General features: G+C 41.1%; 1 protein-coding gene and 1 long non-coding RNA gene across 3 annotated transcripts in view; one reads left to right on the forward strand and one right to left on the reverse strand.

Moving 5' to 3' along the window:
• LOC139358471 (uncharacterized) overlaps positions 1-21825 on the forward strand; it is a 100962-nt gene that overhangs the window by 32250 nt on the left and 46887 nt on the right. The gene's annotated exons all lie outside the window — the stretch shown is intronic.
• The window catches only part of LOC105485389 (RNA polymerase II associated protein 2), a 99368-nt gene continuing 78145 nt past the window's right edge, over positions 603-21825 (reverse strand). For both annotated transcript variants that reach the window (XM_011747698.3, XM_071079163.1), the window contains 2 exons: positions 16327-16476; positions 603-12008 (listed from right to left, as the gene is read on the reverse strand). In XM_011747698.3, coding sequence (XP_011746000.2) covers position 12008; positions 16327-16476 — 151 coding nt within the window. In that variant the 3' untranslated portion in view covers positions 603-12007. The remainder of the gene's footprint in view (positions 12009-16326; positions 16477-21825) is intronic.

Raw genomic sequence — 21825 nt, forward strand, 5'->3', positions numbered from 1 at the left:
TTACAAAATGACATTTTACAAAAGTTCATATTTTGCTAGTTTAATTTGGAAAAGGACACATGAATTCTCACAGAAAATGAGCTTTATTGGGGAACAATAAATTTCATCAAGGCATTTCTTCATCAGGAATCACACAGGCAGCCCCACACAGTCACTGCCCCATACCTTATCCTCCAGCTTGTGCTGCACAGGAGAGGAGTGGCTGGGATTCCTGACTAGGGCTCTGATGAGAGTGCATGCACACTGGAGCATGCTTCTTGGCCTGGATGGCGAAGTCCCAGGAGCCAGTCCCAACTCAGACTCTGGTCTCTCTAGGTACATTTCAGATGAAAGTCACCCCTGCTCCTTGCCCCACCCTCAGTCCAACAAAAATGCGCTTCTAGAAATGCTTACTTTTCTTTTTCTACGAAGGGCTTATAATGTGAGGCTACTAGAGATTTTCAAAGTTCAGAATAGTACCACTTACCTTGGGCTAGGTTAATTTTTTAGAGATTTGATCTTGTCCCCTAATGAGTAGGAAGATCAGCTGGTTTTTGGACATGACTATAAGCAGAAGATGCTAAATAATACCTTAAAAAGACTCCACTGGCCAGGTGCGGTGGTTCACTCCTGTAAACATTTTTTAATTTTTGTGGGTACATAGTAGATGTATATTATTTATGGGTTACATGAAATATTTTGGTACAGGCATGCAATGTATAATAATCACATCAGGGTAAATAGGGTTTCCATCACCTCAAGCACTTACCCTTTGTGTTACAAACAATCCACTTACACTCTTCAGTTATTTAGCAATTTTATTTATTTTTTGAGACAGTCTCACTCCGTTGCCTACGCTGGAGTACAGTGCCACAATCATGGCTCACTGAAGCCGTGACTGCCCAGGCTCAAGTGATCCTCACCCTCCTGAGTAGCTGGGACTATAGGTGTGTGCCACCATGCCTGGCTAATTGTTTACTTTTTGGTAGAGAGGGGGTCTCCCTATGTTGTCCAGGCTGGTCTCAAACTCCTGGGCTCAAGTGATCCTCCCACCTCAGTCTCCCAAAGTGCTGGCATTACAGGCATGAGCCACCATGCCCGGCCAGGGAGCTCTTTCAGATTGGCTCCTGTGTCTGTCTGACATGCTTCTGTCCTTTTGTTTTTGAGCACCTGCTTACTTTCTGGTACTACAAGATGCTCCAGGCTTATCTTGCATTTTCTTGGCTCTAGTCTTAGAACCTAGCCATTCTCCCAAGAAGCCTGGGTTCTTTTTTATTGGAAAATATTTAGAAACCAAAATCCAGCAAAGTACTTTGAACTGAATTCTGCTTCAGTCCTCCCAAAGTAACATAAACTTGGCAGGAGTGTGTGGGAGGCAGATGCAGCACCCACCCAAAGCAGCTGGCCCTGTGGTGACTTGGTGGCAGTTGTCCACTTGGATCCTTCGTTTCTATACTGAGCTACTGGCTCCTCACCTAAGGTCTCTAGACCTGTAGGGCATGGGAGATAACTGAAGAGGTATCTCTGGGCACAGAGAGGGAAGAAGTGGAGATACAGCAGCTTCCCTCATTTTTTAATTTTTAATTTTTGAGACAGTGTCTTGCTCTGTCACCCAGGCTGGAGTGCAGTGGTGTAATGTTGGCTCCCCACAACCTCTGCCTCCTGGGCTCAAGAGATCCTCCCCCCTCTGACTCCTGAGTAGCTGGGACTACAGGCATATGCCACCATGCCTGGCTAACTTTTTATTTTTGGTGGAGACAGGGTTTTGCTATGTTGCCCAGGTTGGTCTCAAACTCCTGGACTCAAGCAATCAGCCCATCTTGGCCTCCCAAAGTATTGGGATTACAGGTGTGAGTCCCTGTGCCTGGCCAGCTTCTCTTTCTCTTTACCCTGGTGGGTGTCACTAGGTCAGAGAGAGAGAGGCCCTGTCATCATCTTTGATTTTTAATAGCTTTATTAGGGTATAATTTATACACATAAACTTTACCTGTTTTAAGTGCACAAATCAATTATTTTTAAAGTTTATAAAGTTATGCAAAAATGGCCGGGCGTGGTGGCTCATGCCTGTAATCCCAGCACTTTGGGAGGCCAAGGTACGCGGATCACCTGAGGTCGGGAGTTTGAGACCAGCCTGACCAACCTGGAGAAAACCTGTCTCTACTAAAAATACAAAGCTAGGCATAGTGGCGCATGCCTGTAATCCCAGCTACTCAGGAGGTTGAGGCAGGAGAAATGCTTGAACTCAGGAGACGGAGGTTGTGGTGAGCCGAGATCGTGCCATTGCACTCCAGCCTGGGCAACAAGAGGGAAACTCCATCACACATACACACACACACACACACACACACACACACACACACACACACACAAAGTTATGCAAAAATTACAGCTTAGTTTTGGAACATTTTTGTCACCCCAAAAAGATCCCTTGTGCCCATCTGCAGGCAATCCATGTTTTCACATCAGACCCATGCAACTGCTAATTTAGTATATGCCTTTTCTGGACTGTAAATGGAAACGTACCATATGTGGGATATTGCATCAGAGTTCTTTCGCTAAGCATACCGTTTTTGAGATGCATCCATATTGTAGCATATATCACTACTCCATTGTATAGATATGTCATTTAAAGAAATCCACCAGTAAAAAAAAAAAGAAAAAGAAAAAGAAATAAGCTGGGTATGTTGGTGCCTGCCTGCAGTCCCAGTTACTGAGGAAGTTGAGGCAGGATTGTTTGAGCCCAGAAGTTTGACTTCACAGTAAGCAACATAGTGAGGCCTCATCTCTTAAAAAAAAAAAAAAAAATTCCAGTAGTTGATGGTCATTTGGTTTCTACTTTTTGAATAATATGAATGACAATGCTATGAACATTTGCCTACAAGTGTTGATGTGAACACATTTCCACTTCTCTTCTCATGGAATAGCTGGATCATATGGTAAACTTATGTTTATCTTTTTAAGAAACTGCCAAACTGTTTTCCAAAGTGGCTGCACCATTTTACATTCCCGCCAGCAATGCATTAGGGCTCCAGTTTCTCCACATCATCACCAACAATTATCTTTGTCTGTCTTTTTTATTATAGTCATTTTAGTGGGTCCAAAATGGTATCTCATTTTGGTTTTAATTTGTATTTTCCTAGTGACTAGTGATAGTACACAGCTCTTCATATGCTAAGCAATTTGTATATCTTCTTTGCTGAAATATCTACTCAAACATTTTGTCCATTTTTAAGTTGTCTGCCTTATTTTTGAGTTTTAAGAATTCTTTACATAGTCTAGATGCAAGTCCTCTATCAGATACTTTTTATGATTTGAAAATATTTTCTCCCAGTCTGTGATTTTTCAATTATTTTTTTTTTCTTTTCTTTTCTTTTTTTTTTTAAAAACAGGGTCTCACTCTGTCATCCAGGCTGGAGTGCAGTGGTGTGATCTCAGCTCACTGCATGCAACTTCTGCCTCCCAGGGTCAAGAGATCCTCCCACCTCAGCCTTCTGAGTAGCCAGGACTACAGGAGCACGCCATCATGCCTAGTTAATTTTTGTATTTTTTGTGGAGATGGCATTTTGCTCTGTTGTACAAGCTGGTCTCAAACTCCTGACTTCAAGTGGTCCACCCTCCTTGGCCTCCCAAAGTGCAGGGGTTTCAGATGTGAACCACTTCCCCAGGCCAATTAATTTTCTTAATAGTGTTCTTTGAAACAAAATTTTACATTTTAATGAAGTCCAATTTATTAATATTTTCTTTTATGAATTGTGCTTAGTGTCTTAAGAATTCTTCCTAAACCAAGGTCATCTAGGTTTTCTCCCATGTTTTCTTCTACATGTTTTATAGTTTTAGCTCTCACATGTAGGTCTGTGATCAATTCTGAGTTTATTTTTGCATATGGTAGGAAGAATCTACATTAATTTATTTTGCATTTGATATCCAAATATCCTAGCACCATCTGTTGAAAAGACCATCTTTTCTACATAATTTCATTGGGATTTTTGTCAAAACTCAACTGATCATAAATGTGAAGGTTTATTCCTGGACTCTGTTCCACTGATCTGTACTTTATATCAGTACCACACTGTCTTGATTAATGTAGCTTTGTAGTAAGTTCTGGATCAGAATTATTTCTTCATTTTCAGAATTATTTTGGCTATTCTGAATCCTTTATGTTTTCATACAAATTTTAAGATTGGCTTGTCAATTTTTCAAAAAAGCCTGCTGTGATTTTGATAGGGATTGCATTGTAGATTAATTTGGAGAGAACTGCTATCTTAACATTTGATCTTCCAATTCATGAACATGGATTGTATCTACATTTCTTGATACCTTCTTTAATCTCTCTGAAGTTTTCTTTTTTTGGGACAGGGTCTTGCTCTGTTGCTCAGGGTGGAGTACACTGGCATAGTCACAGCTCACTGCAGCCTCAACCTCCCAAGCTCAGGTAATCCTCCCAATTTAGCCTCTCAAGTAGCTGGGACTACAGGTGTGCAGCATCATGCCTGGTTAATGTTTTTAAAATTTATTATTTTTTATTATACTTTAAGTTCTGGGTTACATGTGCAAAACATGCAGTTTTGTTACATAGGTATACATGTACCATGGTGGTTTGCTGCACCCATCAACCTGTCATCTACATTAGGTATTTCTCCTAATGTTATCCCTCCCCTAGCCCCCCACCCCACACAGGCCCTGGTGTGTGATGTTCCCTTCCCTGTGTCCATGTGTTCTCATTGTTCAGCTCCCACTTATGAGCGAGAACATGTGTTGTTTGGTTTTCTAATCTTGTGACCATTTGCTGAGAATGATGGTTTCCAGCTTCATCCATGTCCCTGCAAAGGACATGAACTCATCCTTTTTATGGTTGCATAGTATTCCATGGTGTATATGTACCACCTTTTCTTAATCCAATCTATCACTGATGGGCATTTGGGTTGGTTCCAAGTCTTTGCTATTGTGAACAGTGCCACAATAAACATACGTGTGCATGAGTCTTTATTGTAGAATGATTTATAATCCTTTGGGTATATGCCCAGTAATGGGATTGCTGGATCAAATGGCATTTCCAGTTCTAGATCCTTGAGGAATCACCACACTGACTTCCACAATGGTTGAACTAATTTACACTCCTACCAACAGTGTAAAAGCATTCCTATTTTTCTACAACCTCTCCAGCATCTATTGTTTCCTGATTTTTAATGATGGCCATTATAACTGGTGTGAGATGGTATCTCATTGTGGTTTTGATTTTCATTTCTCTAATGACTAGTGATGATGAGCATTTTTTCATGTCTGTTGGCTGCATAAATGTCTTCTTTTGAGAAGTGTCTGTTCATATCCTTTGCCCATTTTTGGATGGGGTTGTTTGCTTTTTTCTTGTGAATTTGTTTAAATTCTATGTAGATTCTGGAGATTAGCCCTTTGTCAGATGGATAGATTGCACAAATTTTCTCCCATTCTGTAGGTTGCCTGTTCGCTCTGATGATAGTTTATTTCGCTGTGCAGAAGCTCCTTAGTTTAATTAGGACCCGTTTGTCAATTTCAGCTTTTGTTGCCATTGCTTTTGGTATTTTAGACATGAAGTCTTTGCCCATGCCTATGTCTTGAATGGTATTGCCCAGGTTTTCTTCTAGGATTTTTATGGTCCTAGGTCTTAAGTTTAAGTCTTTGTTCCATCTTGAGTTGATTTCTGTATAAGGTGTAAGGAAAGGGTCAAGTTTGTTTTCTGCATATGGCTAGCCAGTTTTCCCAACATCATTTATTAAATAGGGAATCTTTTCCCCATTCCTTGTGTGTGTCAGGCTTGTCAAAGATCAGATGGTGGTAGATGTGTGGTTATTTCTGAGGCCTCCATTCTGTTCCATTCATCTATATATCTGTTTTTGTACCAGTGCCATGCTGTTTTGGTTACTGTAGGCTTGTAGTAAAGTTTGAAGTCAGGTAGCGTGATGCCTCCAGCTTTGTTCTTCTTGCCCAGGATTGTCTTGGCTATGCAGTCTCTTTTTTGGTCCCATATAAACTTTAGTTTTTTCCAATTCGTGAAGAAAGTTAGTGGTAGCTTGATGGGGATAGCATTTAATCTATAAATTAGTTTGGGCAGTAAGGCCATTGTCACGATATTGATTCTTCCTATCCATAAGCATGGAATGTTTTTCCATTTGTTTGTGTCCTCTCTTATTTCCTTGAGCAGTGGTTTGTAGCTCTCCTTGAAGAGGTCCTTCACATCCCTTGTAAGTTGGACTCCTAGGTATTTTATTCTCTTAGTAGCAATTGTGAATGGGAGTTCACTCATGATTTGGCTGTTTATCTATTATTGGTGTATAGGAATACTTGTGATTTTTGCACATTGATTTTTGTATCCTAAGACTTTGCTGAATGAAGTTGCTTATCAGCTTAAGGAGATTTTGGGCTGAGACAATGGGGTTTTCTAAATATACAATCATGTAATCTGCAAACAGAGACAATTTGACTTCCTCTCTTCCTATCTGAATACCCTTTATTGCTTTCTCTTGCCTGACTGCCCTGGCCAGAACTTCCAAAACTATGTTGAATAGAAGTGGTGAGAGAGGGCATCCTTGTCTTGTGCTGGTTTTCAAAGGAAATGCTTCCAGTTTTTGCCCATTCAGTATGCTATTGGCTGTAGGTTTGTCATAAGTAGCCCTTATTATGTTGAGATATGTTCCATCAATACCTAGTTTACTGAAGGTTTTTAGCATGAAAGGCTGTTGAATTTTCTTGAAGGCCTTTTTTGTTTCTATTGAGATAATCATGTGGTTTTTGTTGCTGGTTCTGTTTATGTGATGGACTATGTTTATTGATTTGCGTATGTTGAACCAGCCTTGCATCCCAGGGAAGAAGCCAACTTGATCGTGGTGGATAAGCTTTTTGATGTGCTGTTGGACTTGGTTTGCCAGTATTTTATTGAGGATTTTCTCATTGATGTTTATCAGGGATATTGTCCTAAAATTCTTTTTGTTGTGTCTCTGCCAGCATCGGGATGATGCTGGCCTCATAAAATGAGTTAGGGAGGATTCCCTCTTTTTCTATTGACTGGAATAGTTTCAGAAGGAATGATACCAGCTTGTCTTTGTACCTCTGGTAGAATTCGGCTGTGAATTCGTCTGGTCCTGGACTTTTTTTGGTTGGTAGGCTATTAATTATTGGCTCAATTTCAGAATCTGTTATTGGTTAATTCAGAGATTCAACTTCTTCCTGGTTTAGTCTTCGGAGGGTGTATGTGTCCAGGAATTTATCCATTTCTTGTAGATTTTCTAGTTTATTTGTGTAGAGGTGTTTATAGTACTCTCCGATGGTAGTTTGTATTTCTGTGGGATTGGTGGTGATATTCCCTTTATCATTTTTTATTGCCTCTATTTGATTCTTCTCTCTCTTCTTCATTAGCCTTGCTAATGGTCTATCATTTTTGCTGATCTTTTCAAACAAACAGCTCCTGGATTCACTGATTTTTTGAAGGGTGTTTTGAGTCTCCGTCTCCTTTAGTTCTGCTCTGATCTTAGTTATTTCTTCCCTTCTGCTAGCTTTTGAATGTGTTTGGTCTTGCTTCTCTAGTTCTTTTAATTGTGATGTTACGGTGTTGATTTTAGATCTCTCCAGCTTTCACTTGTGGGCATTTAGTGCTATAATTTTCCCTCTACATATTGCTTTAAATATGTCCCAGATATTCTGGTACATTGTATTTTTGTTTTCATTGGTTTCAAAAAACATCTTTATTTCTGCCTTCATTTTGTTATTTACCCAGCCGTCATTCAGGAGCAGGTTGTTCAGTTTCATGTAGTTGTGCGGTTTTGAGTGAGATTCTTAATCCTGAGTTCTAATTTGATTGCACTGTGGTCTGAGAGACAGTTTTTTGTGATTTCTGTTCTTTTACATTTGCTGAGGAGTGCTTTACTTCCAGTTATGTGGTCAATTTTGGAATAAGTGTGATGTGGCACTGAGAAGAATGTATATTCTGTTGATTTGGGGTGGAGAGTTCTGTAGATGTCTATTAGGTCCGCTTGGTCCACAGCTGAGTTCAAGTCCTGGATATCTTTGTTAATTTTCTGTCTCGTTGATCTAATATTGACAATGGAGTGTTAAAGTCCCCCATTAATATCGTGTGGGAATCTAAGTCTCTTTGTAGGTGTCTAAGAACCTGCTTTATGAATCTGGGTGCTCCTGTATTGGGTGCATATATATTTAGGATAGTTAGCTCTTCTTGTTGAATTGATCCCTTTACCATTATGTAACGGCCTTTTTTGTCTCTTTTGATCTTTGTTGGTTTAAACTGTTTTATCAGAGACTAGGATTGCAACCCCTGCTTTTTTTTTTTGCTTTCCATTTGCTTGGTAGATCTTCCTACATCCTTTGAGCCTATGTGTGTCTTTGCACGTAAGATGAGTCTCCTGAATATAGCACACTGATGGGTCTTGACTCTTTATCCAATTTGCCAGTCTGTGTCTTTTAATTGGGGCGTTTATCCCATTTACATTTAAGGTTAATATTGTTATGTGTGAATTTGATCCTGTCATTATGATGCTAGCTGGTTATTTCATCCGTTAATTGATGCAGCTTCTTCCTAGCATTGATGATCTTTACAATTTGGCATGTTTTTACAGTGGCTGGTACTGGTTGCTCCTTTCCATGTTTAGTGCTTCCTTCAGGAGCTCTTGTAAGGCAGGCCTGGTGGTGACAAAATCTCTCAGCATTTGCTTGTCTGTAAAGGATTTTATTTCTCCCTCACTTATGAAGCTTAGTTTGGCTGGATATGAAATTCTGGGTTGAAAATTCTTTTCTTTAAGAATGTTGAATATTGGCCCCCATTCTCTTCTGACTTGTAGGGTTTCTGCCGAGAGGTCCTCTGTTAATCTGATAGGCTTCCCTTTGTGGGTAACCTGACCTTTCTCTCTGGCTGCCCTTAACATTTTTTCCTTCATTTCAACCTTGGTGAATCTGACAATTGTGCGTCTTGGGGTTGCTCTTCTCGAGGAGTATCTTTGTGGTGTTCTCTGTATTTTCTGAATTTGAATGTTGGCCTGCCTTGCTAGGTTGGGGAAGCTTTCCTGGATAATATCCTGAAGAGTGTTTTCTAACTTGGTTCCATTCTCCCCATCACTTTCGGGTACACCAATCAAACATAGATTTGGTCTTTTCATATAGTCCCATATTTCTTGGAGGCTTTGTTCGTTTCTTTTCACTCTTTTTTTCTCTAATCTTGTCCTCTCACTTTATTTCATTAATTTGATCTTCAATCACTGATATCCTTTCTTCTGCTTGATCGAATTGGCTACTGACGCTTGTGTATATTTCACGAAGTTCTCGTACTGTGGTTTTCAGCTCCATCAGGTCATTTAAGCTCTTCTCTACACTGGTTATTCTAGTTAGCCATTCGTCTAACCTTTTTTCAAGGTTTTTAGCTTCCTTGCAATGCATTAGAACACGCTCCTTTAGCTTGGAGAAGTTTGTTATTACTGACCTTCTGAAGCCTACTTCTGTCAACTCATCAAACTCATTCTCTGTCCACTTTTGTTCCCTTGCTAGCAAGGAGTTGTGTTCCTTTGGAGGAGAAGAGGCGTTCTGGTTTTTGGAATTTTCAGCCTTTCTGCTCTGGTTTCTCCCCATCTTTGTTGTTTTATCTACCTTTGGTCTTTGATGTTGGTGTCCTACGGATGGGGTTTTGGTGTGGATGTCATTTTTGTTGATGTTGATGCTATTCCTTTCTGTTAGTTTTCCTTCTAACAGAGAGGCCCCTTAGCTGCAGGTCTGTTGGAGTTTGCTGGAGGTCCACTCCAGACCGTTTGCCTGGGTATCACCAGCGGAGGCTGCAGAACAGCAAATAATACTGCCTGATTCTTCCTGTGAAGCTTTGTCCCAGAGGGGCATCCACCTGTATGAGGTGACTGTTGGCCCCTACTGGGAGATGTCTCCCAGTCAGGCTATATGGGGGTCAGGGACCCACTTTAGGTCTGTTCATTATTGGAGCTCGAACGCCATGCTGGGAGAACCACTGCTTTCTTCAGAGCTTTCAGGCAGGGATGTTTAAGTCTGGAGAAGCTGTCTGCTGCCTTTTGTTCAGATATGCCCTGCCCCCAGAGGTGGAATCTAGAGAGGCTATAGGCCTTGCTGAGCTGTGGTGGCCTCCACACAGTTTGAGCTTCCCTGCCACTTTGTTTATACCGTGAGCATAGAACCGCCTACTCAAGTGTCAGCAATGGGGGACGCCCCACCCCGCCAAGCTCCCATGTCGCAGATCGATCTCAGAGTGCTGGCGCTAGTAGCGAGCAAGGCTCTGTGGGCATGGGACCCACTGAACCAGGCATGAGAGGGATCTCCTGGTCTGCCAGTTGCGAAGACCATGGGAAAAGAGCAGTATTTGGGCAGGAGTGTACCCCTCCTCCAAGTATAGTCACTTAGAGCTTCCCTTGGCTAGGAAAGGGAAATCCCCTGACCCCTTGGTGCTTCCCAGGTGAGGCGATGCCCCACCTTGCTTCAGCTCACCCTCTGTGGGCTGCACCCACTGTCCAACCAGTCCCAGTAAGATGAACTAGGTACTTCAGTTGGAAATGCAGAAATCACCCATCTTTTGTGTCCATCCTGCTGGGAGCTGTAGACTAGAGCTGTTCCTGTTCAGCCATCTTCAATTTTTTTTTTTAATTTTTATTTTTTGTGGAGACAGGGTCTCACTTTGTTGCCCAGTCTGGTCTTGAATTCCTGGGCTCAAGCAGTCCTCCTGCCACTGCCTCCAAAGTGCCAGAACTAAAGGCATGAGCCACCATGCCCAGCCCTCTCGAATGTTTTATAGTTTTCATTATACAAGTCTTGTACTTCTTTTGTTAAATTTATTCCTAAGTATTTAATTCTCTTCGGTGCTATTGTGAAGACAATTTTATTTATTTCATTTTTGGAGTTTTCTGAATGGAAAACACAATTGATCTTCTGTATATTGATTATTGTAGCCTGTGACCTTGCTGAACTTGATTAATTCTATTATACTACGATTTTTTGTTGTGGTTAGACCCTTACACAATCAAATGAGCTTAAAAAAAATTGTCAAAGTGACCCCAGAGCAACAACAGGATGACAGTAGCCTTTGTCCACACAGAGATAAAGTTTAGTTTTTGCAGTCCTTCTCCATAAAGATTATATGCCAATTCTATGGCCGACTGCCAGTTCTCTGGCCTACTGCCATACAACCTGAACTGAAGTCCAGAAGGTTTAGGTGACTGGGCCACAGAGCTAATTACTGGTGGAGCCAAGAAGAGAAATTATATCCCTACTTCCTTGCCCACTAAGCTCCCCATTCCAGTGGGCTGCTTTCTGGTCCTTTTCCATGATTGGGCTTCAGCAGCTGTCATTTCCTCCAGTGTCCAAGAGTATTTCCTTGGCCTTCCAGTAAAGCTCCCCAAGTTGTCTGCGGCCCCCCTCAACTATTAACTTGCCTACTTGATACACATTTTGAAAAGCAATCTAAATTCTACAAATTGTCTCTCCTGCAAACAAACTACAGATTCCATTTAAAACATTTCCGTGAGTCCAGACAGTTCTGGGATTTTCCTGTTTTGGACTAGACTTCCAAATGGCTTCATCTTAAATTGCATTTATTGACCTAATTGTTTACTGATCTTTAGAATTTAGAATTTAGATTGGGAGGTCAAAATCATAATTTTCTCCATTTTTTTGGCAAACTGATATGATGGCTGGAATCATCCAGAAAAAGTAGACATCATTATATTTTCTTGAATATTCATTCAAGTTTCAATTTAATACTTAAACATTCATTTTCAAATAAAAATACTATGCCTTGTAGCTAGGGATGAAAGACTTGGTTATCCTTGTTGGAGTAATGACTCTCCTCTATCTGGGGAGGCCATCCTCTGCAGTTGGAGACTGAGGGACTGGGAGATGGGAGGTTGAAACTTAAAGAGGTAAAGGTCTGTCTTGGAATAAAGCTCTAGTTATCAGTCACCACCAGACCATCATGGTGGCTAGAATTCCAGAAACGGTGAATAGAAGTTCATCTTCTATTTTGTCTTCATGGAATATATCTGTGAAGCAAAAAAAGGACACTTTGAATAAAACATGTATTGGGAGGCCAAGGCAAGCAGATCACGAGGTCAGGAGTTTGAGACCAACCTGGCCAGCATGGTGAAACCCCCATCTCTACTAAAAATTAAAAAAAAAAAAAAAAAAAATTTAGCCAGGCACAGTGGCATGCACCTGTAGTCCCATCTACTTGGGGGGCTGAGGCAGGAGAATTGCTTGAACCCGGGAGGCAGAGATTGCAGTAAGCCGAGATTGCACCATTGCACTCCAGTCCGGGTGACAGAGCAAGACTCCATCTCAAAAAAAACCCAAAAAACAAAACGACAAAAAATATGTAAAGTATTTTACTAGCTGTTGTAGACACTGTATGTCTTGTCAATATTCATTCCATTTTTTCCCCATTATGTATATTCTACCCAACAACAGTTTGGGTGGAATAGACTGAGCTTCATATTCAACTTGAGGGCTAAGTTTTGACTGATCTAGGTCAACTGGAAAAGCCCTTCTCTTTCCTTCATCCTTGACCAGAATGATTTCATTAGCTCCTTCCCTCATCCTTTGCCAGAATGATTTCGTCACAGCATTCCCATGACCCCATGAATTGGTTCAGGGGTGTCCTCAATCAGCATGAAGTTCAAGACTCTCACCAAGACAGTGTGGTATGCTGTATATAAAACTGGAGCCTACTGAACATTTTTGCCCCTCTGGTCGACAGCTTCTAAGATACCCCCAATGGCTGCTGTCTCCTGGTATTCATGCCCTTGTATAATCCTCTCTCTCACCTTGAGTATGGGCTAGACCTACTGACTAGTTTCTAACAGAACACAGCAAAAGTGATGGGATGTCACTTCTGAGATTAGTTATTAATACAAAAAGACTGTGGCTTCCATCATGGGTATCCTCTCTCACTGGCTCACTCCGAGGGAAGCCACATGCCATGCTGTGAGGTGCACTCTAGAGAGGCCTATGGGCAAGGGATTAGGGGAGGTTTCTAGACAACAGTGAGAAACTGAGACCCGGAGTTCAACAGTCTATAAGGAGCGCGATCCTGCCAACAATTCCTGCCAACAACCACCTGAATGAGCCTGAAAGGAGATCTTCCATTCTAGCCTTCAGGTGACATCATAGCGCTGGCTGATAGCTTAACTGTAACATCAGGAAAGACCCTGAACCAGAGGCTCCCAGTTCAACTGCACCTAGATTCCTGACTCATAGAAACTGTGACATAAAAAATGTTTGTTGCTTTAAGCCACAAACATCTTTTTTTTTTTTTTTTTTGGAAAAATTTGTTAGTAGCAAAAGTTAACTAATATACCACATTAACAAAAGGTAGTTGGAAATGGATTTTTTTTCCTGTTATTCACAGCTGAAAGCATATTAATATACTAGGTAGTAATCTTGAAAAGGTTACTAGATATTAAAATCTCTAGACTCAAATGAATTTACCATGGCATACCAAAATCATGCAAACAAAAAAACCTTCTATCCTTCCACTCACAACCATCTTCATTTCTCATATGGAAAATTATGTAATAAGGGTTATTCATTCATAATCCTTTATAATACTGACAAAGTAATCTGGGCCAAGATTTACCTTTGATTACTTAAGCAAATGAACAATGTAAATAAATAATGATCATAGGGGAACTATTAAGTCCACTTAAAACATCTACTGTTGAAAGTCCTTAAAACTACTTTAACACCATCTGTTTATGTACAAGTTTAAAATATGCTAGTTAAAATGATTTTTAATTGATATCTATTCATTACAGCAGGTTTAGAAGGACTTCTGGCTAGGCACTGTTTGCTCTCAGTCTGAAATAGAAACCTCTTTTTTTTTTTTTTTTTTGAGACAGGGTCTTGCTCTGGTGCCCAGGCTGGATTGCAGTGGTGTGATCATGGCTCACTGCAGCCTCAAACTCCTGGGCTCAAGAAATCCTCCTGCCTCAGCCTCTCGAGTAGCTGGGATTACAGGCAGGTGCCACCTGTAGGCAACCATATCTGCTAATTTTTTTATTTTTTGTAGAGACAGGATCTCTACAAAACTGGGCAACTTTGTTGCTCAGACTGGTCTTGAACTTCTGGGCTCAAGTGATCCTCCCACCTTGGCCTCCCAAAGTGCTGGAATTTTAGGCATGAGCTACTGCACCCAGCCAAGAAACCTTTCAACCAATGTACAAAAGATGTCATGGACTGAGGAGTATGATTGGTTTAACCTCCAGCCTCTCTGTATTCTTTAAGGGCCTTTGAATGCTATGCTTATACAAACCAACCCAAGTTCACGCCTTCAGTAAAAGCCTTTGCTATATAGTGTCCTCAGAGTAGCAGGATCACTTGAAAAGACCATTGGGTATAAGTTGAGGGGCAATTACAGTGCTAATTCCTTTTTTTTTTTTTTTGAGATGGAGTTTTGCACCGTCAGCCAGGCTGGAGTGCAGTGGCACAATCTTGGCTCACTGCGACCTCCACCTCCTGAGTTCAAGTGGTTCTCCTGCCTCAGCCTCCCAAGTAGCTGGGATTATAGGCACCTGCCACCACGCCCAGCTAATTTTTGTATTTTTAGCAGAGACAGGGTTTCACCATGTTGGCCAGGCTGGTCTTGAAATCCTGACCTCAGGTGATCCGCCTGCCTCAGCCTCCCAAAGTGCTGGGATTACAGGCATTAGCCACTGCGCACCCGGTCCGGTATTCTTTCTTAATCACCAAAATCACCTCTTTCAAATATCCTTCCTGTATATTTAGAGATTTGGTTAAAGATTGTTTTATAGGCTGGGTGCGGTGGCTCACGCTTGTAATCCCAGCACTTTGGGAGGCCAATGCAGGTAGATCATGAGGTCAAGAGATCAAGACCATCCTGGCCAACATGGTGAAACCCCATCTCTACTAAAAATACAAAAATTGCCGGGCGCGGTGGCTCAAGCCGGTAATCCCAGCACTTTGGGAGGCCGAGGCGGGTGGATCACGAGGTCAGCAGATCGAGACTATCCTGGCTAACATGGTGAAACCCCGTCTCTACTAAAAATACAAAAAAAAAAAACTAGCCGGGCGTGGTGGCGGGCGCCTGTAGTCTCAGCTACTTGGGAGGCTGAGGCGGGAGAATGGCGTGAACCCGGGAGGCGGAGCTTGCAGTGAGCCGAGATCACGCCACTGCACTCCAGCCTGGGAGACACAGCGAGACTCCATCTCAAAAAAAAACAAAACAAAAAAAACCAAAAATACAAAAATTAGCTAGGCATGGTGGTGCACACCTGTAGTCCCAGTTACTAGGGAGGCTGAGGCAGGAGAATCGCTTGAACCGGGAGGCAGGTGTTGCAGTGAGCTGAGATGGCGCCACTGCACTCCAGCCTGGTGACAAAGTGAGACTCTGTCTCAAAAAAAAAAAGATTGTTTTATAAAAATTCAAAAAATAAAAAAATATTAAATGACAGACATCAAGTATGCTTCTGGGAAAGAGATGGGATTAGAGGCAGAGGTGGAGGGGGAATGTTCCTTTTAATGCAATCTGTATTGCTTAATTTTTATTTTACAACATTTTGTATTGCTTTTATAATTTAAAAAATGTTTAAAAAAAAAAAAGAAGAAGAAGAAAAAAGAAAATGCTCCCTGAGAGAATCTCATTGGTAGTTTAGGATGAATTCCCTCAATTATAACATTAAATCAGTACCTATCTGAGCATGCACTTTGGAATTGTGTGAAATGAGAAGGAAGGAAGGAATAGATGGAAAGTTAGGATTAAGCCAGGACATGGAAGGGAATATTCCGACTGGCAGTTCTGAAAGAGGAAAGGGTTTGGGATAGTAGGAGAGGGCTGTGTATCTCAGAACAGAGTTAGGATTCAACAGAGTCAGACTTGTAAATTCACCTGCTTATCTGTACATGAAATGACTAAGGTATTGGCTGGGTAGGGGGTGATTTCACTGAAAGGGGCAGTAGGATGAGGATGTTCCCAATGGATCACTGCAGTAGCTGGGTTGAAGTAAACTGCTACTTCCTGGGAAGAAACTTATCAGATGGGACATGTGGGATAGCCTATGCTTGAGTATGAAACTGATAATGCGGCATTTCCTGGACTGCAAAAAACAGAACTGTTGTAGCCTACAAGAGAGGAATGCAACAAATATGGGGCACAAAGTAAGTAGACAGGAAGTGACTGAGGCAGCTGAGAACTAAGGGATACCATGTCCTTCCTTAGCAAACTGAGGGCATCTTGAGGTCTGTACTTGGTTTTTACAATTTCCAATTTAAAAAAAAAAAAAAAAGCCAATCCACGTAGGCAACAAATGAAGAATAAAAAACAGAATAAAACACAATCCAACTTACCACTCTGGTAAACAGCTGGTTCTAAATATGATGGTTAAACTTTCAAGGTCTTCATTCTTTAGATGTAATTCTTCAAGCAGGGTGTCTAGAAACCGTGTAAACACCATACCTTCCTGAGAATGTTTCTGAATGCCAAGAATTGGGGTCAGTCTGAAACAACAAAAAATACTAAATGCATATCCATGAAATGATAAGGGCAAAGGGACTCCTATCTTCAACATGGCAGATAAAATTTTATGAGAATAATAAGGTATCTTTGATTTAACAAAACTCCCAGAGAGAAGGCTTTACTAACAAAGGCAGAAGTGAAGTCTCAGGAAAAGACTGAAAGATCAAACATTAAGTATGAAAGAGGTATAAAAGCCTAAATCTATAATATGTTTGTTGTTCTTCATTCCAGCAAAAACTACTAAAATTCTGCTCAGAAAATGAACTCTTTCCATTTGGGAAAGGGAGGTTACAAAAGGAGTTTAGAGCTGAGAACTGCTTGAAAAACATACTTATATTAGATGTTTGGATTATATCACCTAAAAAGACAATAATAAACAAAACAAGATTATCTTTTGAATGAAATTTTATTTTATTTTATTTTTTTTGAGGCAGAGTCTCGCTTCTGTCGTCCAGGTTGGAGTGCAGTGGCACAATCTCGGCTCACTGCAACCTCCACCTCCTGGGTTCAAGTGATTCTCCTGCTTCAGCCTCCCGAGTAGTTGGGATTACAGGTGCTCGACACCATGCCCGGCTAATTTTTGTTTCTTTGGTAGAGACATGGTTTCACCATGTTGGCCAGGCTGGTTTTGAACTCCTGGCCTCAGGCGATCCACCAGCCTCAGCCTCCCAAAGTGTTAGGATTACAGGCGTGAGCCACCGTGCCTGGTCGACATTTTTATATTTATTTATTATTATTATTATTTATTTTTTATTTTTTGAGAGAGAGTCTTGCTCTGTCACCCAGGCTGGAATGCAGTGGTGCAATCTCAGCTCACAGCAACCTCCCGGGTTCAAGCAATTCTCCTGCCTCAGCCTCCTGAGTAGCTGGGACTACAAGTGTGTGCCACCACGCCTGGCTAATTTTTGTATTTTTAGTAGAGATGGGGTTTCACCATGTTGGCCAGGCTGGTCTTGAACTCCTGACCTGAAGCAATATACCCGCCTTGGCCTCCCAAAGTGCTGGGATTACAAGTGTGAGCCACCGCACCTGGCTAACATTTTTCTTTTTAAAACACTAAATAAATGAATTACGTCTCGTAAGGCACTTCATACTAATTCTGTAAGAAACTATGCTTTTTTTCTCTAACCATTTGCAGTAAGTACTCCTAAAGATTGACTCTGCACAATGGAATTTTAAAAGTAATTTAAACTGAAATGTGATCAGTACATGATTTTTAAAAACTGAGAAATGGCCGGGCGCGGTGGCTCAAGCCTGTAATCCCAGCACTTTGGGAGGCCGAGATGGGCAGATCACAAGGTCAGGAGATCGAGACCATCCTGGCTAACATGGTGAAACCCCGTCTCTACTAAAAATACAAAAAACTAGCCGGGCGAGGTGGCGGGCGCCTGTAGTCCCAGCTACTCGGGAGGCTGAGGCAGGAGAATGGCGTAAACCCGGGAAGCGGAGCTTGCAGTGAGCTGAGATCCAGCCACTGCACTCCAGCCTGGGCGACAGAGCGAGACTCCGTCTCAAAAAAAAAAAAAAAAAAAAAAACTGAGAAATATCTATTCTAATTACAAAGATTAAAGACCTTGACTTCTCATAAATATATATATTTTTTTTCTCTAGAGAGTATGCGTCTCAGAGTTCTTACAAGTTACATTCCTAGAAAGCTTTTTGGGAGAAAATTCTTTTCTCCCCAAATAGTTTTATACTTCTCACAAAGCTCTTTCAGATATTTATTTAACCTTGGTTATCTGCCTGGGCATATTTAATAAAAATAAAATAACTCTCAAATTTAAATCAATAAAGCTCAAGAAATCAGAGCAGATCAGTTCCACAGTAGTCAGTGTGGAATATAAGTGTTTTCTGAGAGGCAGATTTTCTTCCTTGCTTAGCCATCCTATACTGGAAGTAGAAGTAAAAGGGAAAATTTGTCAGAATTGTCTAAAGATGGCCAGGACTTCCAGAGGAGGTGGGAAATTCTCTATATCCCTGAAGTATTTTCGCAAGAACTGGAGATGAGATGACTGCAATGGTCCAATGAAATCCATAGAATTATAACTGGGAAAATTGCTATTGTGCATTCCTTTACCATCTCTCCTGTATTTCTTTGCAGCTAGGGGATGGAGTACCAAGTTCTCAGACTTCATGAGCTTTGTCTGCACATATTCCCCAAAGGTAGTTCATACTGAGAAATAGGACTACCCAAGTATTCCAATGCCAAGCCCGAGCTGGGTATAGAGATAAACGTAGAGTTGTGGCCAGCTTTTTTTCTGAGGCATTTTCCCGTAGAGAAGGTGGAACCCAGAAGCTAACTCTAGCTTTTCCAGTACTTAAGTGATGTCAACATTTAAAATATAAGTTGCTACTTCCCCATAATAAGACCAAGAATAAGGGATGGGATAACACTGGCTAAAATAAAACCAGGAAGTCCAAGTTGGGTGAATCAAATATGCCAACTCCATAGAAACCTAGTTTTTGTGTATATTTAAAGTGGTACTGGCCGGGTGTGATGGCTCATGCCTGTAATCCCAGCACTTTGGGAGGCCGAGGTGTGCAGGTCATTTGAGGTCAGGAGTTCAAAACCAGCCTGGCCAACATGGTGAAACCCCATCTCTACTAAAAAGTACAAAAAAAAAAAAAAAAAAAAAATAGCCTGGCGTGGTGGTGGGCACCTCTAATCCCAGCTACTTGGGAGGCTGAGGCAGGAGAATCGCTTGAACCCAGGAGGCAGAGGTTGCAGTGAGCAGAGATCACACTGCTGCATTCCAGCCTGGGCAACAGAGTGAGACTCCATCTCAAAAATAAATGAATGGATGGATGAATAAATAAATAATGTGATATTTATTTGACATATCCAAAACAACTTCTCTGACTTTCATGGAGATTAGTATTTGGCTCATATGTGAAAATAAGGTTTTCTCAATTCTTTCTCAAACTGCAATTAGTACTTAAAACAAGTGTCCAAACTTAATTTAGAAATAAATGGTGACTACTAGATTTCTCAATCTGTGTGCCTATATGAGAATAGCAAATGTGAAGAGTTATTACAGAGAAACAGCTTGTAAGAGCTGCCCCTCTATCAACTGCCTTAGTTACAAACTGTTTTAGAAATAATAACAATTCTCTAGACAACCTGTAAGGCTAAAATGATTCTATAAATTACTAAAATCAAAAATTACTAAAATTTCTGTTTATAAAGAAATCCTTGGATTAACGAGAAACTTTAGCTAGGAGAAAACATACAAACACAAAAGGAAAGCAAGGACACAATCCCACTACATGTTTCTGAGCCCATGGCAAATACTGCTCATCCATCAGGCATTCTTTTCTTAATGAGCTAGGACCTGCTTTGAGAATTCTCAAAACAGGACTCCGAACAACCATTTCAACTGTTCAGGGCTGGCTTTTGAGATGAAACCTATTCCCTCCCAGTCTAACTACAAGCCCTAGAGGAACTATGTACACAACCCAATTATTATTATTTTTTGAGACAAAGTCTCGCTCTGTCATCAGGCTGGAGTGCAGTGGCATGATCTTGGCTCACTGCAACCTTTGCCTCCCGGGTTCAAGAGATTCTCCTGCCTCAGTCTCCTGAGTAGCTGGACTACAGGCATGTGCCACCACGCCCAGCTAATGTTTGTATTTTTAGTACAGAAGGGGTTTCATCATATTGGCCAGGATGGAATCGATCTCTCGACCTCGTGATCCACCCGCCTCAGCCTCCCAAAGTGCTGAGATTACAGGCATGAGCCACCTCGCCTGGCCTACACAACCCAATTCTAATCCTAGCCCTGCCAGGAATGCTTGTATGACTTGGGGCAAGTTGCATCTCAAAGCCTTAGGGTCGATCTATAAAATGGGGCTGATAATACTAAAATACCTTAAAAGATTATTGAAAAATTCAAATGGGATACTGTAGAGGAATAGCTCTTTTTATCAAGTATAGTATTGGTTATATTATCAACTAACATTTACCATGTGCTACTTATGAGTACTTACCATGTACTATGTTCTAAACATGGATTATCTCCTTTAACTGTATAGAGATCCTAAGGGATGTAGTTATCACCTCCATTTAACAGACAAGGAAATAAAGGCCTAAAAAATAGAAGTATCTTCCCCAAGGTCACAAAGATAGTAAGTAGCAGGTTGGGGCTTTGAACCTAAACAATTTATCTCAAAAAGCCCAAACTCTTAGCTAATATGCTAGCTTTCATTCTTTGTAGACTATAAAGTGCTATAAATTGTTACTTGCCTGACTTATGTGTACTAAGCCCTCAATGAACATGCAGAAGGAACAGAATGATTTAAATTTGCTTTAGAGAACTACAGAACTACAGATATAAAAATGGCAAGTAGTTGGGAGGCAGAAGGAAGTGCTGATAGAGAAATCACACAAAGTCTGGTGTCTGGTGGAGACAAGAATATCAACTTGGGGCCTAGAGATTTCTACAGCAAGTCATCAAACAGATAGATAGCAATCCTCAGGCATCTGGAGACAGGATTTCCTGACTATTCTTAACACGTGAGCCCTAACTGTTGCTGCATAATTATACTCTTGGAAAGTTTAGCCAGTAAGGAAATAAGATTTCCTTTAATCTTATTTATTCCCTTGTATTTCCCTTTTAATCTTTAACTGAAAAGACTCCTCCTCCATCAGTCCCTAATGGAATATAAATGATTATAGATCTATATAATATAGTCATCTCTCAGTATCTGTTGGGGATTGGCTCCAGGACCTCCCATGGAAATCAAATTCTGAGGGTGTTCATTCAGGTCCTTGATATAAAATAGCATAGTATTTGCATATAACCTATGCACACCCTCCCATATACTTTAAATCATTTCTACATTACTTATAACATCTAATACTATGTAAGTGTTATGTAAATAGTTATACTGTATTTTTAAGGGGAAAATGACAAGAACAAATGTCCATATGTATTCAAAGCAGATGCAGTTTTTTCTTTCCCTGAATATTTTAATTTTTTTTTTTTGAGATAGAGTCTCACTCTGTCACCCACGGTGGAGTGCAATGGTGCTATCTTGGCTCACTGCAACCTCCGCCTCCTGGGTTCAAGTGATTTTCAGGCCTCTGCCTCCTGAGTAGCTGGGACTACAGGTGCACGCCACCACACCCATCCAATTATTTATTTATTTATTTATTTATTTGAGACAGAGTCTCACCCTGTTGCCAGGCTGGAGTGCAGTGGCTCTATCTTGGCTCACTGCAACCTCCGCCTCTTGGGTTCAAGTGATTCTCCTGCCTCAGCCTCCTGAGTAGCTGGGATTGTAGGTGTCCACCACCACACCCAGCTAATTTTTGTATTTTTACTAGAGAC

This window comes from Macaca nemestrina, chromosome 1 (assembly GCF_043159975.1).
Source record: "Macaca nemestrina isolate mMacNem1 chromosome 1, mMacNem.hap1, whole genome shotgun sequence".
In the NCBI taxonomy this organism is placed as follows: domain Eukaryota; kingdom Metazoa; phylum Chordata; class Mammalia; order Primates; family Cercopithecidae; genus Macaca; species Macaca nemestrina.